Source organism: Helianthus annuus, chromosome 17 (assembly GCF_002127325.2).
Source record: "Helianthus annuus cultivar XRQ/B chromosome 17, HanXRQr2.0-SUNRISE, whole genome shotgun sequence".
NCBI lineage: Eukaryota > Viridiplantae > Streptophyta > Magnoliopsida > Asterales > Asteraceae > Helianthus > Helianthus annuus.
In genome coordinates, this window is record NC_035449.2 from 187989974 (window position 1) to 188006411 (window position 16438).

Consider the following 16438-nt stretch of genomic DNA (forward strand, 5'->3'; position numbering starts at 1 on the left):
CACAATGGGGGGTAGAATTAGTATGGGAGGTGGTGCATTTAGAATAAGTCTTTTCTCGTATATAGAATACCTTGTTTATTATTCTCGAAATTTCAAGAACACATGAAGATCAAACCCAATCGGATCCACAAAGGAATGTCCGATTACAACAAGCAAGAATCGCTATATAATTTCTTTTCAAAACCCCGAATCAATTTTAAATCTTGAAGGACAAAAGTATGAAGATAAAATAGAGACCGGAAAATCAAGTTCATTAAGCGATAATTGAAACGCTCGAACCTTTAAGGACAAAGGGTGGAAATCGGAACAACATGAAATCACAATCTTGAAAGAATTAAAGAAATCCAGAAGGGTGAAAGAAGCGATAAATCTCCTAAAATTTTGCAATTACCATTGCTTACGTGCTAAATTTTTATACGCTATCACACGCACACATTCTCACTTTTAATATTACTACATACCCTGACTTATCAAAAAAAAAAAAAAAAAATTAACTAAGCCAATTATAAACTTTTTAGTTTATAATTGCCGGTCCTGAGCCCGAATAAAGGAGGAGGGTTTTGTTACTAAATATGTTGAAAATGATAATTTTGCAAAAGGGCCACCACTTCGTAGTTCGATTATGGCCTCCAAAAACGTAGGAACGGCACTGGTGATCCGTGATCTCCTCCATGTGCGTAGTGAGTAGTGGTTGTAATTGGTATTTTTGTTCGGTTCGTATTAATGAGAAGGTATCCAGAAAATTGCTTCAAAATTAACTCTTTTTCCACAAATCTTAATTCTTGTTCATTGTGAATCCGATTGTACCACATTAGAACAAGACAAGGTTATATTACGTTACGTGTAGACAACAAATCTGCTATGTGAATGTATTAAGAATCTAGTCTTTCACGGAAGAAGCAAACACAATGTCACAATGACACTCGATACGTGAATGTGTTAAAGAAGGAAAAATCAACATGGAGGACGTTAGTGGAAACTTAAAAAAGGAGACATCTTAACTAAACCTATAACTATGATGAAATTTGAAGAAATGAGAAACCTACTAGGTGTAAAGGATTTAGGAACAATCTAAATTTAAGGGAGAGATTATTGGGTCAAAATTATCTTGTTCACTTCTAGACCGACAGCAATTAGAAAGCTAATTATAGGTTAATCCCGTTAGTTGGTTAGTTAGTTAAACTTGTTAGTCTAAATAATTGTAAGCTTCTGTAAATCAAACACTCGTTTTTCATATATGCAATGCTCTGTTTATGATTGTAGAGTAAAGTTTCTGTACAAATAACTTTAACGTACTAAACGTACGGATAGCCTGAAAAAGGCAAAAAAACGTGGTGACATTTTCATAATTATTTGCTCGTAGTGTAATTATTAAAATTACTTTACAAATGATCCTGTAGAGTAATTTTGATCTTGTAAAGTAATTTTTTAAAATGTTCTTGTAGAGTAATTTTGATCTTCTAAAGTAATTTTATAAAATATTTTTGTAGAGTAATTTTGATCAAAAAACTATACCTCACCAAAAAAACCTAACCCCCCCCCCCCCCCAAAAAAAAAAAAAAAAAAAAAAAAAAAAAAAAAACCTAACACCCTCCTCCCCCACCCAAACTAAATGTTAAAAAAAATCATAAAATTACTCCACAAGATCAAAATTACTCTATAAAAACATTTTATAAAATTACTCTACAAGATCAAAATTACTCTACAGAATCATTTTACAAAATTACTCTAAAAGATCAAAATTACTCTACATGATCATTTGTAGAGTAATTTTGAATTGCATGTTGTTTGATAAACTTGCAGAGTAATTTTAATTCACTTGTAGAGTAATTTTGATGCATAGTAATTTTGATACACTTGTAGGGTAGTTTTGATAATTACCCTACAAGATCAAAATTACTCTACAAGAACATTTTAAAAAATTACCATACAATATCAAAATTACTCTACATAATCATTTGTAGAGTAATTTTGATAATTACTAATAATTATGAAAATGTCACCGTGTTTTTTTAGTAAAACCTTCAGTTCGTACGTTTTGTACCTTAAAATTATCATTGTATTAACTGTCAAGTTCTATACAAACCCTACGCCACTTAATTAAGTATTTATTATTAGAAACGATCCACATGTTGCTGAGCAAACTCATAACAGATTCCAAGTGGACACCTAACAGTAAAAATAATGTAAAGGTGATGAAAATAAAATCAATATTATTAAAGAATTAGAAGCTTATTATAAGTATTACAACTAATTAATAAGAAAACAAAAATATGATGGAAGCAGTTTTGGGGAGGATTTCTGTTATTGAGAGGGAAAGAGAGGTGTCTGGCTTCTAAAGTTATGTCAAAATCAACAACCAAATTAACAAACAATTCTTAATCCACATCGCAACGATGTGTTTGATCTCCTCCTCCTCCTCCTACTCCTACTCCGTCATCAGTGCTTTTCGTTACATCTTCCGCAGCTTGGCTACTCCGGTCTGAGTCCATAGGGTGCACTTCTGTGTGTGATAATTTGGATATGTTTATCATCACATGTTCCTTGCAGTTGGCCTGCTTTTTCTCCGGGTTTCTGTAATATGCATACAGTCCCATTTGAAATATTCCCAACAGGAATCCTAGTATGTTTGGCACCTACCACCAAATTAATGTCCCTCCATCAGATTCTTTTATCTTAATAACAATAATTCATAGGTAGAATTAAGAAAGTTACCGTAACACATATATCTTTGAGAGCCATCCCGTAAGCAAACCATGCAGTCGCGCTTAGTGTAAGGAAAAACGATAAGGACAATGGCATGAACTCCACACTTTTTGTTCTCACAACTTCAAACTGTACGTTCGTTTAAATTAATTAGTTAACTAACCAAAGGATATATATATATGGCGGATCCAGGAATTTTTCCGACCAGGTTCCTTTTGGTAGATTTTCACTAATTCTCGCTATTTTTTTTAAATCATACAAAATTTCCACTATTTTTTCATTTTTTTTCAAACTAAGGGGGTTCCCGGGAACCCCCAAAACACCCCTGGATCCGCCAATACATACGATGAATTCAATTAATATTTGAATTTAACGTGCACTCACCACAATAGTAAGAGGAGCGGCAAAAACACACACGGATATACCCACGCAAATCCATCCGACTACCAGTACCCGTGTGGGTCCTTGTAAGGAGAAGAATGTCCCAAGAGAAACGACGAGGCATAGCATCATTACACCACTCAAACCCTTAATTGTCTGCTTCTTGGCATGAGGCGTAGCGTACATAAGGAAGATGATGATGTAAAGGGACTCTATGACGATACCCAGGGTGTTGATGGAGATGAGAAGGAAGGTGTCACCACCTTTGATGAAGGCGTAGAACAACCACAGCAATGCGCTAAGGAGAGACACCACATATGGCAGTGACTGGAACCCCATTGTTGATTTCCGCTTGCATATTTCAATAAATGTTGGCCTGATGATCAGATCAAATTAATATTAGTTAGTTAGTTAGTTAGTTATAACCACAGCGCGCATGCAGTTTAATTAATTAATTAATTTTAATTAACTAGACTTACAATGGAGCAAAGTAGACCCCGGTGGAAATGATGTTACCTGCATGAAATTAACCAATTAATTAATATGTGAATGATGATCCAAGTGAAGAATTAATTACGTACCAAGAAGGCCAAAAACAAAAACCAGAGGGTGGTGAACATCAAAAAGTTCCATTGAATTAGAAATAATATATAGTGGAGCCTAGCTAGCTAATTAAGCTTCTACTGTAATTGTTGTCAAGGAGGCTAAAGAGGAGTCGATTGTAGGATGTATTTATATGTATATATGTGGGCAGATTGATTGAGGTACGTACGTGGCAGATGATGATGTATTAAATTCTTGTGGGGGATAGAAGACACTCAACTAGCTGCTGCTTCATTAAACAGCTTTTACCTTAGCTAATTAATTTTTTTTACTGCTAGATCACCCGGTTAGGTATTTGGCCTTTGATCACCCAGGTCATGAGTAAGAATTCCACGGTTGACATATTATTGCGAGTTTGAACCGGTGCCACAGTTCGACCCCCGCAAGATTCGACCTTGAAACCTTCCGGGCAGAAACCCCACATAAGTGGGTAAACATTCCCACCTCCCCCAACCTTAACTAATTAATTATAATTATTAACTTGCGTCTCCATCTTACCTTCCAAAATGCAATACTTACTAGACATCCTCCAACAACCTTGTCTCCATACTAACAAATTTATTCATTTCTAGCTCTTTCTTTCTTCTCAAATTCAAATTCCAACTAATTTTCTTAATTAATTATACTTATATAACATGCGCAGGCCAGGCCATAGTGATATACCATGTTTTATTACTTTTCTTACCTACAAATTAACTTCTTATGAATTTCAAACCCACCAAAAGTTTGGTGATTTTCTTTTTATATTAAACTAGTCAGCTCAATTTTATAACTATAAGATTTTAAACGTTTAAGAGTAAATTACGTTTTTGGCCCCTATGGTTATATCATTTTTACTATATTAGCCCAAAATTAGAATTTTTAACATATCTGCCCCATGGTCTCTATAACTAACCATTTTGGCCCCTAAGTCTAAATATCATGGGGGCCAAAATGGTTAGTTATAGAGACCATGGGGGCCAAAATGATTAGACTTAGGGGCCAAAATGGTTAGTTATAGAGACCATGGGGGCAGATATGTTAAAAATTCTTATTTTGGACTAATATAGTAAAAGTGATATAACCACAGGGGCCAAAAACGTAATTTACTCTTTAAGAAAATATATAACTTAGTAACAAATGAAAAAAAAAAGTCATTGGCTAAATGTGTTCAACTTAAAAGTAAAAAAATATGCGTAAACTAATATGGTGACAAAATAAGTTACGATGAATATAAATTAATTATATCTTTTGTCACACGCATGGTATGTTTATTACTAAAAAGCATGGGTGAATGAAGTTACGTCTTGTTGTGTTGCGTATTTGTTCACGTGACAGTTGTCTCCTTCCTCGGCGTATCCTTGTAACTATATTTCACAACACCCATGGCTTGCACTCATCTATGATCTATCTCTAATTCTTTTTGTTCCTTCTTATTGGAGATACAATCAAACAAAAAAGATAAATTGTTACGTGTTTCATCCTCATCATGATGAAGTAGTAACTTTTTGCGGAAAAAAACAACCGTGAAGATTTGGTCAAGTGTTAGGCTTGCAACGTTAAACATACCACTTGAGTTTAAAGCCAAAACTCTTCTTATCTTTGTGCTATACTCTCACTCGATCTTATGCAATCTCAGCGTCTTCGTTTTGCGACAAAACCAAAAGATTGTATTACTTTTATGTTGTTCTATTACACGCAAAAATTAAACACTATAAAGATACCAACATTATCTTAAACTATTTAGAGTATCCTGGACAATACAATTAAAACACTATAAAGATACCAACATTATCTTAAACTATTTAGACTATCCTGGACAATACAATTACCATGCCGATCGTAGTATCTCAAATCTCGAGAGACAAACACATATACTACAAAAATGGTTTAAGGGAAACATGTTCATCACAATATAGTGATAAAGTTCAAAGGAGAACATGATACAATATCAATGTTGCATGTTTTTGTGTATTTAATAACTCGTAGATATATGTTTACATACATATATAGGAGAAGTATAAATAAAAAACTCAGTTAATTTAAGAAAACCGTGAAAACATTTTGTTACATATGAAGAAAAAATGTATTTTCTTTTTTTTTAAAGAGGGCATACAATTTACATATTTTTTAATGTTTTGAGGCCAAAAACAAAGCGTCGAGTACTTTTTAAAAAATAAAAAATAAACTTTGATGTCACATATTTGAAATAAACATACCTGCCACTTTGTACTTGTGGTTGCATATACTTATTTGAAATTTGTTACGTTCTGTGTTGTGTGTATTGTTTATAATTTATTTAATACAGTTATCTTTATAAAAACTATTGGATTTTTATAAAAATAAATATAAAGTTTTAAAGTGTTAAGTTTTCAAGCTTAGCAAGATCTAAGCTTTCTTTAAAAAAAATGTTTGATGCAACATGTGGTTAATCAACACTTACACCTTAATATGTGGCAAAGAAAATCTTAATATGTGGCAAACAAAACAAAAGAGGAAATCTTGTACAAGATCAATGACTGAGAATTAGGTGGTGGCATCTTCGTAAATATAAGACTGAAACAATTGAAAAAGTAAATAGCGAAAGAGTACTTTGTTCCTTTCTCACTTTGACTCCTCTTCCCCTTGATTTTCAAACGACTATAACTTTTTCATACGTTAACTTTTTTTAAAAAATTATACCGTATTAACGAGCATTTTACTTTCTTTAATTTGAGCAGCTTATTACTATAGTTTTCTTGAAAAATATTACAGGATTTGAATACCTTTACGCGATTATGTGATTTTGAATATCCAACACATGACTACGTGATTTTGAATATCCATTACGTGATTTCATTATTGTATTTTTGTGAAACCCCACTAAGTGATTACGTAATTACGTAGCATAGTTGACTATGTATTATTACATGATTACGTGATTTTGAATACCCATTTTGTGATTACGTGATTTTATTATAGTATTTTATTAGGTTAGAACCCCGTGTAATACACGGGTTGAATAAATATATAAATATAATTTTATATATCAAATAATAAAAAGATAGATCTTTAAAAACCTCGTTTATTATACCGGTTGAATAAATGTAATTTTATGTACCAAATAATAAACCAATATATCTTTAAAATCTCGTTTATTACATGGGTTGAATAAATGTAATTTTATATATTAAATAATAAAAAAGTTATAACTTTAAGAACCTTGTGTATTGTATGGGTTGAGTAAATTTAATTTTATATATTAAATAATGAAAAAAGTCATATTTTCAAGAACCTCGTGTATTGTATGGGTTGGGCACATGTAATCTTATATACCAATTAATAAAAAGTTATATCTTGTTGTATCTTTTTAAACCCTGTGTATTATAAAACTTTTGAACTAAACTGACAAAATGACACAAAACACAGAGACTAAAATGACATTTAACTCTTTACATTATATTAATTTATATTTAGTGTACGTATTTTGTTAATTTCAAAATAAATAATTTTGAAATCTAATAAATTTTTCAAAAGACTATATTATCTCCTATATTATATTTAGTGTACTTCTTTTGTAAATTTTAAGATAAATAATTTTGAAATCTAATAAATATTTCAAAAGACTATATTATCTCCTATATAAATTGTTTAATGACGGACATGTCAATAAGGAAAAAAATAGATAAAAAAACGTTGAACCCCACACGCACGTTGCGGCGTGTTAACCCGGAAATTTAGAACGACGCGTTAAAAGGAGAATTTATGAAAGATGAAAAAAATATATAAGAGACTAAAGTTGAAAGTAAAAAAAGTGTTGAGATTAAGTTGTAAAAGATGAAAATCTTTGGGTTGAAAGTAAAAAAAATTAAAGGGGTTAAATTGCAAAAGATGAAAACTTTTGAAATTAGAAGTGAAAAATCAAATTAATCAAAGCGGTTAAAATACCAAAGATTGAAACTTTAGAATTAAATTGCCAAATATTGAAACTTTAGAGTTAAAAAAGAAATCAATTTCAGATTATGAAAACAAAAGAGATAAATAGAGTTAGTTAAATTGATGTTTATTATTATTATTATTATTATTATTATTATTATTATTATTATTATTATTATTATTATTATTATTATTATTTAATAAAAGAGATAAATAAAAAATAAAGGTGAGAAATTACCAGAGAATGACACGTGTCCAAAAAGGATTTTTGATTATTAGTATAGAAAGATGTGAAATCACACTGAGTGTTTACGTAATTACATAAAAAAAATGTAACTATATAATATTTCATATGCAATACCTAATTTTTCAGGTCTAATCACGTATTAAGGATAAATTATACACAAAACATAGTCAAAAATCAACCTATAATAACCACATAATGTCGTATATTAGAAATTTAATCACGTAATAAAGCATAAACAATCAAATTCTTATTATTTGAATGTGTAATCACGTAATAAGCATAATTGTAATAACATTAGTTATAACAAATCATATAGAATTAGTAATCACGTAACCTATTTATATTGAATGTATAATCACGTAATGGTTTATGTTGAATATGTAATCACGTACGTAATAATTTATGTTGAATATGTAATCACGTAATTAGTATTCAAAATCACATAGTCATCTGCTAGGTATTCAAAATCCTGTAATTTTTTTAAGAAAACTATAGCAATAGGTTGTTCGAATTAAAGACAATGAAATGCACGTTAATACAGTGTAATTTAAAAAAAAAATATTAACGTATAAAAAAGTTATAGCCGTTTGAAAATCAATGAGAGAAGCTGTTTCAAATGAGAAAGGACGAAATTACCCCTCAAGGCAATCTCACTTGTCCTTCTCTCTATGTCACGTACACTTCGTATGAAACTTTTGTCATGTACATGATCCAGATTCAACAAAATATATAAATGGATAAATTAGATTTGAGAAACAAGTTGTGCTATACCCCGTAAGAAGGGGCGAGGGGAACGATTCTCATCCTCTACTAGGTGATTAAATGAGTGATGCCGTATTATGAAACGTTGTGTGGTGTTCTGTTGCTCACACAAATGTTGGTACATTTATTACATCAAACTCCGCATTAACTCCTTTTTTATATTTCACCACGCACATACTAGATGTTGTTGGAATATAATTTATTGCTTTTAGGTAAACAATTCCACTTTTTATACTCAACTCATTCTAACTAAATGGACTCAACTTTATACTTCTCTTTTTGAATAATAGAAGTTGGAAATCTCAAAAACAAAGTAAACAATTCCATCCTAAATAATGAACTCATTGCTTCTCCCAATTTAAAACATGATAATTACATCATCTACTTTTAATCATGAAAAACAAAGCTTCCTTAGTGTTTTCCACTAACATCCGAATAGGGATGTAACTGTCATTGAAATCCTTCTCGTTTCTAGCTTTCAAAATCCACCATATAGTAGAAAACAAGACCATGTCTATAACTTTTTTCCAACTCTTAAGCCCATTTTGGATGTGCCCAACCAAATTATGTCTTGGCAAGATCTGAAAATTCTCAGGATCGACAACTTTAGTCGTGTACCAATATATTCCACCACACGGCCATCGAAACCCTTAATAATATTATTCTAAAATTTTATTTTTCTTAAATCTTTCTATAAGGGAGTACGGAGTCAACTACAGGAAAGGGGTGTCGAAAACCAGCCCTAGACGTGAACACGGTTCCTCAAACCTCGGAAAAAAAATCGCCATTGATTCTCACTAACTCAAACAAACACATAGATATACATACTTATCTATATATGTGTATACACAATATAGTCACACACACATATGTTTTTATAGATACTAATTATATTTTATTAAAAATTAAATATAAAATATGAAAATTGGGAAAATGGGGTAGTCCCCGCAAAATGGGTAAATCTGAGTAAAATAGTTAGAATAGAGAAAATATGATGTGGTGCTGATATAGCATTCGGGAAAAACCGAGGAAACTAGGACGACTCACACCCCTCTAAATGACTTTTGACTATAGTAAAGTGTTGTTATTTATAAATTTCATTAAATAAATAATGTGTACATATATTATTAGTGGGAAGCCCACGCTTTGCAGTGAAGTCAACATTATACACATTTTTCGTTTGTTTATCAGTTATTTCGATTTTTGTAAAGTTCTAAATTACTTAAAAGAATTAGTAATTACATGAGTAATAGTGAATTTATTAGATAAAACCAAAACTGCATTAAACAACAAAATTATGTCATAAATGTCTAAAATACCCCTAGTATGACACTTTTTCCTTAAAATGTTCTATTATAAGGTAAGTATATATATTTTTTATTTTTTTGAATGACTAACAAATCAATCCTGAGCACTCTCGAGATGCCCACTGGACAAACGGAGTATTCTGAGAGTAACTCAAGTCGTCCACCACTAATTCCGGGAAAAACCTGATAACCCACCCGCCCGTAGGCACGACGGTAAATTACTAGTAAAACTCATTTGGCTCAAGGATAGAACTCAGGTTTCTCTGGGTCTCCTATCACTGCCCACCAATGCCTCACTCTTTTTTTGCACCAAATGAGAATTTAAGTTGAATCTTTAAAGAAGAACTCAAGTCTTCTTACCATGTAAGCTATAGATCATTGGCATAAGGTAAGTATATATTATAGAGTAAAATTGTAATTAATATTAAGTTAGACATTAAGAGAAAAGTAGAAAGATCTGCGGTTATTCTATTAGTTTTCTATCAAATTTGAACAAAACACTATTTTCAAAACACTATTTTTATTCTTTTGAGAAAAATGCAATTTGCGTCCCTGTGGTATGTCCTAAACATCAACCTGAGCCCCTAAATTAAATTTTTGAGCCCCTGACTTTATAAGTTCATAACAGTATGAGTCTCTGCCGTCAGTGTTTCGTCAGTTTTACCGTTTGACAGTTGTGAAAAATCCATAATACCCCCCCACCCTAAATATCTACACTTAATAGCAGACAACCAGTTTCATTATCATCATCAACAGCTCTCCCAACTCCCAATATCTTTCCCAACTCCCAAGATCATCATCATCATCTTCATCGAACAGATCAACAGATCATCTTCATCATCTTCATCGAACATCTTCATCATGGAACATCTTCATCATCGAACAGATCAGGTTCATCTTCATCCTCATATTGATTTTTGGTTTGATTCGATGATTTGAATGTGTTTATATTGTGAAAAAACAGAGGGTTGATTCTGGGTTTGATTTTGGGTTCCATTCGATGATTTTGGGTTGATTTTGAAAAAACAGAGGGTTGATTTTGGGTTTGATGTATCAACTGAGTATATTGTTCAAAATGCATCAAAACAGAGGTTTTGAATGTGTTTTGGTTTTGATTCTTGTGGGTTTAGGGTATCAAAACAGAGGTTTTGAATGTGGGTTTGAATGTGTTTTGGTTTTGATTCTTGTGGGTTTAGGGTATCAAAACAGAGGTTTTGAATGTGGGTTTGAATGTGTTTTGGTTTTGATTCTTGTGGGTTTAGGGTATCAAAACAGAGGTTTTCAATGTGTTTTGGTTTTGATTCTTGTGGGTTCCTCATATTGATTTTTGGTTTGATTCCATGATTTGGGTTCCTCATATTAAGAACTGATCGGATCAGTGGTTTTCAATGTGTTTTGGTTTTGATTCTTGTGTGTTCATCATATTGATTTTTGGTTTGATTCGATGATTTGGGTTCCTCATATTAAGAACTGATCGAATCAGTTTCGGATTGAATGTGTTCCTCATTTGAATGTGTTTTGTTGTACAGAATGGCTGCGGATGTAAAGATACGCAAAACACCAACTACGACGGCGAGAACACTTGACAACCTCCTAGAAGATGGTGCGGTGCACATAAGGAAGTGATTGATATGAATGAATATAATCCCAGTGTAGCTCTTCGATTTTCCTTGAAATTCCAGAGCTCGCTAAGTACATATCTACCACTTGGGTTATATTCATTCACATGAATGAATATAACCCCAGTGGCAGATATGTAATTACCTACACTGAGGTTATATTCATTCATATCTGCTACATTCCGAAGTGCACCCGTCAGTAAAGATCCACAATTGCTTGTGGATCTTTGACGTTTTGTCTCTGTATTGTATGTTACGGTCTTTTGTTATCGAGTCTGTAAGTTCCGTCAAGTCTACGAAGTTGGTATGACGTTTTGTCTCTGTATTGTATGTATTAAAAGTTTACATTTAATATACAGTTTAGGCTTTAATAATTTGTTATATATAGTATACATTTAATTATTATATTGCATTTATTAGATTGCATTTATTTAAAAATAAAAGAGAATTTAGGCTTTAACAATTTGTTATATATAGTATACATTTAATTATTAGATTGCATTTATTTAAAAATAAAAGAGTTAATTTGAATTATTAGATTTCTTAAGCAAAAAACAAAAAATGAATTTAGGGGCTCAAGTTGATATTTCACTCATACCATAGGGACGCAAAGTGTTATTAATATATGTCAAAAGACGGTCTTACCCCTGCCTCAAACAGTCAAACTGACGGCAGAGACTCAAAGTGTTATGAATTCATAAGGTCAGGGGCTCAAAAAACCAAAAATTTAATTTGGGGGCTCAGGTTGATGTTTGGGACATACCACAGGTACGCAAATTGCATTTTTCTCTATTCTTTTTGTAGTTTATATTCTTTTAACATACCTTAGTTTTAAAAGTATGCCATCAAATCTAGTTAAACCCTTTAGTTTTGTATGATTATTGTTATCCCTATTCTTGAAGGAGTATGGTCTCAAATCTCGCACCAGGCTTGGGCGCGAGTGACTATCACCCAGCTCATTACCACTACCGACAAGGATTCACCTATGGTCACGTGGACACGTGCGAACCCGGTTTGCTTTCCCACTCAGGAAAAGATGAGCAGACTCACCTTGTGTATGAAAACGGTTGTTTTCGTCACCACAAGGGATACGGTAATCACTAATTCACTATGTAAGCCCCACTGATTTTCCGTTCAAGCTCTACCACTATGTAATCCACCGAATGACACATTTCGATTAGCATAAAATATGTGGCTGTTAACTACCAATAACTTAACGATTGACGATTTTGGCCTCTACGGTCGACTTGCTGTAAAAATTATATGCTTCAATTTATAATTCAATCTTTACATTTTCCTTTTGCATAGAGGTGCCCAAACCAGGTAATTTAAGCTGAGGCTGTACAATGCAAGCCCTCTATATAGCTGAGGCTGATAAAAAAAGAAAATATATAGATTTGAAAAGGTTAAAGGCATAGACACAACCTCAACAAACTATCTAGCAAACCATATGCAAATGACTAAAATGCTCATGCACACACTATACATAAAGTGTCTAATATTAATGACAATGGATTACTACCCTTGAAGTACTATAAAAAGCACAAAGCAAAAATCGTGTTTGATCTATCATATGTGAATTGCGTTTGGTGGTTAACTTTAAGTGAGTACAAAAAAAAAAAAAAAAAAAAGTGAGAATCACACAATATTTTTTGAATTTTGAAGTCTTGTCAAGTTATTCGCTTAAAGGGTTAAAAGTTCCTAGAATCACATAAGTAGTTGATTAATATATATAGAAACAGATGTCAAATTTTTATTGAGTTAAGTGTGGCTAAAATTTTATTAAAATCACATAAATAGTTGGATTATGTCAATGCTAAAATCGCATAAAAGTGCTTATGACGATGGAAATAAACACACGTAAACTTGTTTATGATGATATCATTTTAGAGTTGCAATACATATTATTTATTTTTAATGACATTGATAAATTAGTTTTAACGTATTAATTCCAAACAATCCAACAAATTAAGTAAACTAAACTATGTTTCAATGCCCTTGTTCAATTACAATAATGTGATTGTCATTTAGATTCAAACTAAGAAATAACCTGTTTGTTTTCTGTACTTAGGATGCAAAATAAATAGGTTTGTCTTGATTAAGTGTAAACATTCACCGCTAAATGCTACAATGTTTCTAAAAATGGTATGAATTATGAGGAAAAAAAGAATGATACTAAAAATAGGCAAATGTATATAAGAAGAAACATGCTAAATGAGAGGAGAAGAAAAAGGTGGTGCGAAGGATATTGATATGGGAGATGTTTCCGTCCATAATCGGAAGCAACCATAATCAACCCTTCCTTCCTCCCTCCGCTACAATATGGAGAAACACAGTGGCAAATCAGGTAGTTTCATCGGACGACATCGTTGGAGATCCAACCTCGAAAGTCCTCGATCATCATTTTCCCACAAATCCCATCATCATAAGTCCCGTGTCCTTCCGGATACACTTATTCATTCTGAATCTAGCGACGACCTCAATGACTCTATACCATTGCCCGATGATGTTGATCACAATCAGATCCTTGCCCATCTTGACGCTTTCGCCCATCAAATTTCCAACATTGAAGACAAAACCACCCCACCCGAACTTCCTGATGTTATAGACACCTTCTCCGCAATCATCAAGTCCAAGACCAGAAAATCAACCGTTGACGAAGACAACACCTTTCTATACGAATCTGTCCACCGTTTATGTAAATTGAAAACCGCCTTGGCAGAGTTTTCCAACATGTCACAACTTGATAAAATCGGAAAGCTCCTGCGTCAGATTATGAAGTTCATGGAAGAGGAACTTCGTGCTCTTCTTGTGGATTCACATGTTTCTCCGGAACCCAAACTGAAGGTGATTTCTTCAAAGCATTTTTCCTTCAAATCGGAGCGTTGTCCCATACCTGAACCAAGCAAAGAGGAGGATTATCCGGGCTTCTCGGAGGAGGATATCAGTAAAATGAACAAAATTGTGAAGACGATGATGTCCGCTGGCTACAAAAACGAGTGTTCAAATGCTTATAGCATCGCGAGGGGAAATGCTTTGTATGAGCAACTTAAAAGGCTCAATTTTGAAAAGCTAAATGCGGAGGAGGTACAGAAGTTAAGCTGGGAGTGGCTTGAAGCGGACATCACACGGTGGGTCAGAATCATCAAACATTTTTCACATTTCCTAATTCCCGCAGAATGGAAATTGGGTGAATTAGTTTTCTCAGATGACTCCTCAATTTTCAGAGGTTTATTCGTCAATCTGATTCGTAGCCTAATCACGTCACTACTTGATTATGCGGCCACAGTTGCGATGCTGAAGCCTTCCGCGGAAAGGCTGTTCAAATTCCTTGATATGTATGAGGTGCTTCACGGGCTTAAAGACGCAATCAACGGTGAGGAACATGAATCATGCAACGACTTGAATTCAGAAATATCATCGGTCATAGAACGTATCGCCGAAGGAGTAGTTAACATGTTCGGTGATCTAGAGAAATCGATTCGACATGACGCGGCCAAAACTCCAGTACCAGGAGGTGCCGTACACCCTCTCACACGCTATGTGTTAAACTACTTGAGATACGCATGCGACTACGTAGATACATTGGAACAAATCTTTCAGCAAAGCGCAAAGCTCAACCAATTACCTACGTCTTCGTCGTCACCGCCAGAAGACATGGACATGGAGAAGTCACCGCTAGCGGCACAAATAGCGTCGGTGATGAGCCTTTTGGACGGGAACCTTGCGGTGAAATCAACCTTGTACAAAGACCCTTCATTACGCGACATTTTTCTAATGAACAACGGCAGGTACATATTGCAAAAGGTAAAGGGATCAAGCGAGATAAAGAAGATGTTGGGGGACAACTGGTGCAGGCGGAGGTCGTCAGAGGTTCGACATTACCACAAGAGCTACCAGAGAGAAACATGGGCGCGACTATTGCAATGTATCACACAAGAAGGGATACTGGTGAATGGAAAAGTAAATAAAAAGGTGTTGAAAGAGCGGTTCAAGAATTTCAATGCCATGTTTGACGAGATACACAAGACACAGGGCCCATGGGTGGTGAGTGACGAGCAATTGCAGTCGGAGCTTCGGGCCTCCATATCAGCTGTGGTGATTCCGGCGTACAGGTCATTTGTAGGGAGATACAAACACCACTTTGAGGCGGGGAAAAACATAGACAAGTACATAAAATATCAACCCGAAGACATTGAGGCACTCATTGAGACTTTGTTCGAGGGTAATCATTCTACGTCAATGTCTAGGAGGAGATTCTAATTCTAAACCATCATTCTAATCTGCTTATACATTGTTAAAGATTTATATATCATTAACTTATGTGGTTTATTGTTTTCATTTTTTTTCGTTCCTTCATGTAACAATACAAACATTCATAGATTTCCCTCAAGCGAGCTAAAATGAAACAAAACTCTCGATGGCATCAACGATCAATTAGCGAAACCACAAGCTAAATACATATGCAAAGGTTTAGATGATTTCCTAGGAAGACACAATCAAACAGAAGACCACCAAATGGGCACATAGTAATATATGTAGCAATAACTAATGAGCATGATATGCCTCTAAAATCCTTAGCATACATGAAATGATGTATGTATAGAGCACTCAATGCCAAGACAATCAATCATGCAATATCATAAGCTTGTTAAATGAGTAATCTCCACCACTAACATAAAACAATGGCATAAATCATGAGGGCATTGAAAGAGTTGTAGTTGGGCTATGGCTAAGGATATAGATATAGAAATATGAAAGTGGCTAAATAGCTAAAAACCTAGTAGCTATGCTAAAACAAAAAATACAGGAAAATACAAAGAAACTATATGAAACCGACATGGTTTTATACACCAAGAGCTACTATATGGAATCTCCTCTTTAGCACACAAATTCCTCTTCTTTGGCCCACTTTCACC

General features: G+C 33.5%; 2 protein-coding genes across 2 annotated transcripts; one reads left to right on the plus strand and one right to left on the minus strand.

Moving 5' to 3' along the window:
• Positions 1-2191: 2191 nt before the first annotated feature.
• LOC110922396 (bidirectional sugar transporter N3) lies at positions 2192-3796 on the minus strand. Its single transcript, XM_022166705.2, has 5 exons — positions 3669-3796; positions 3567-3603; positions 3091-3463; positions 2716-2835; positions 2192-2636 (listed from the first exon to the last, which is right to left on the minus strand). The coding sequence occupies exons 1-5, from the start codon at positions 3718-3720 to the stop codon at positions 2379-2381; spliced, it is 840 nt and encodes a 279-aa protein (XP_022022397.1). The 5' UTR covers positions 3721-3796; the 3' UTR covers positions 2192-2378.
• A 10045-nt stretch (positions 3797-13841) lies between these two features.
• LOC110923590 (exocyst complex component EXO70B1) lies at positions 13842-15784 on the plus strand. Its single transcript, XM_022167661.2, has one exon. It carries the CDS (start codon positions 13842-13844, stop codon positions 15780-15782), a length of 1941 nt encoding a protein of 646 aa, XP_022023353.1. The 3' UTR covers positions 15783-15784.
• The last annotated feature ends 654 nt before the right edge of the window (positions 15785-16438 follow it).

Excerpts from the sequence above, each read along its gene's own strand:
- LOC110922396 (XM_022166705.2), bottom strand. The coding sequence starts at position 3,720 with ATGGAACTTTTTGATGTTCACCACCCTCTGGTTTTTGTTTTTGGCCTT. Across the intron at positions 2,836-3,090 it reads CCGCTCCTCTTACTATTGTG|TTTGAAGTTGTGAGAACAAA; the intron begins GTGAGTGCACGT and ends ACGAACGTACAG. Across the intron at positions 2,637-2,715 it reads TCAAAGATATATGTGTTACG|GTGCCAAACATACTAGGATT; the intron begins GTAACTTTCTTA and ends ATTTGGTGGTAG.
- LOC110923590 (XM_022167661.2), top strand. The coding sequence starts at position 13,842 with ATGGAGAAACACAGTGGCAAATCAGGTAGTTTCATCGGACGACATCGT.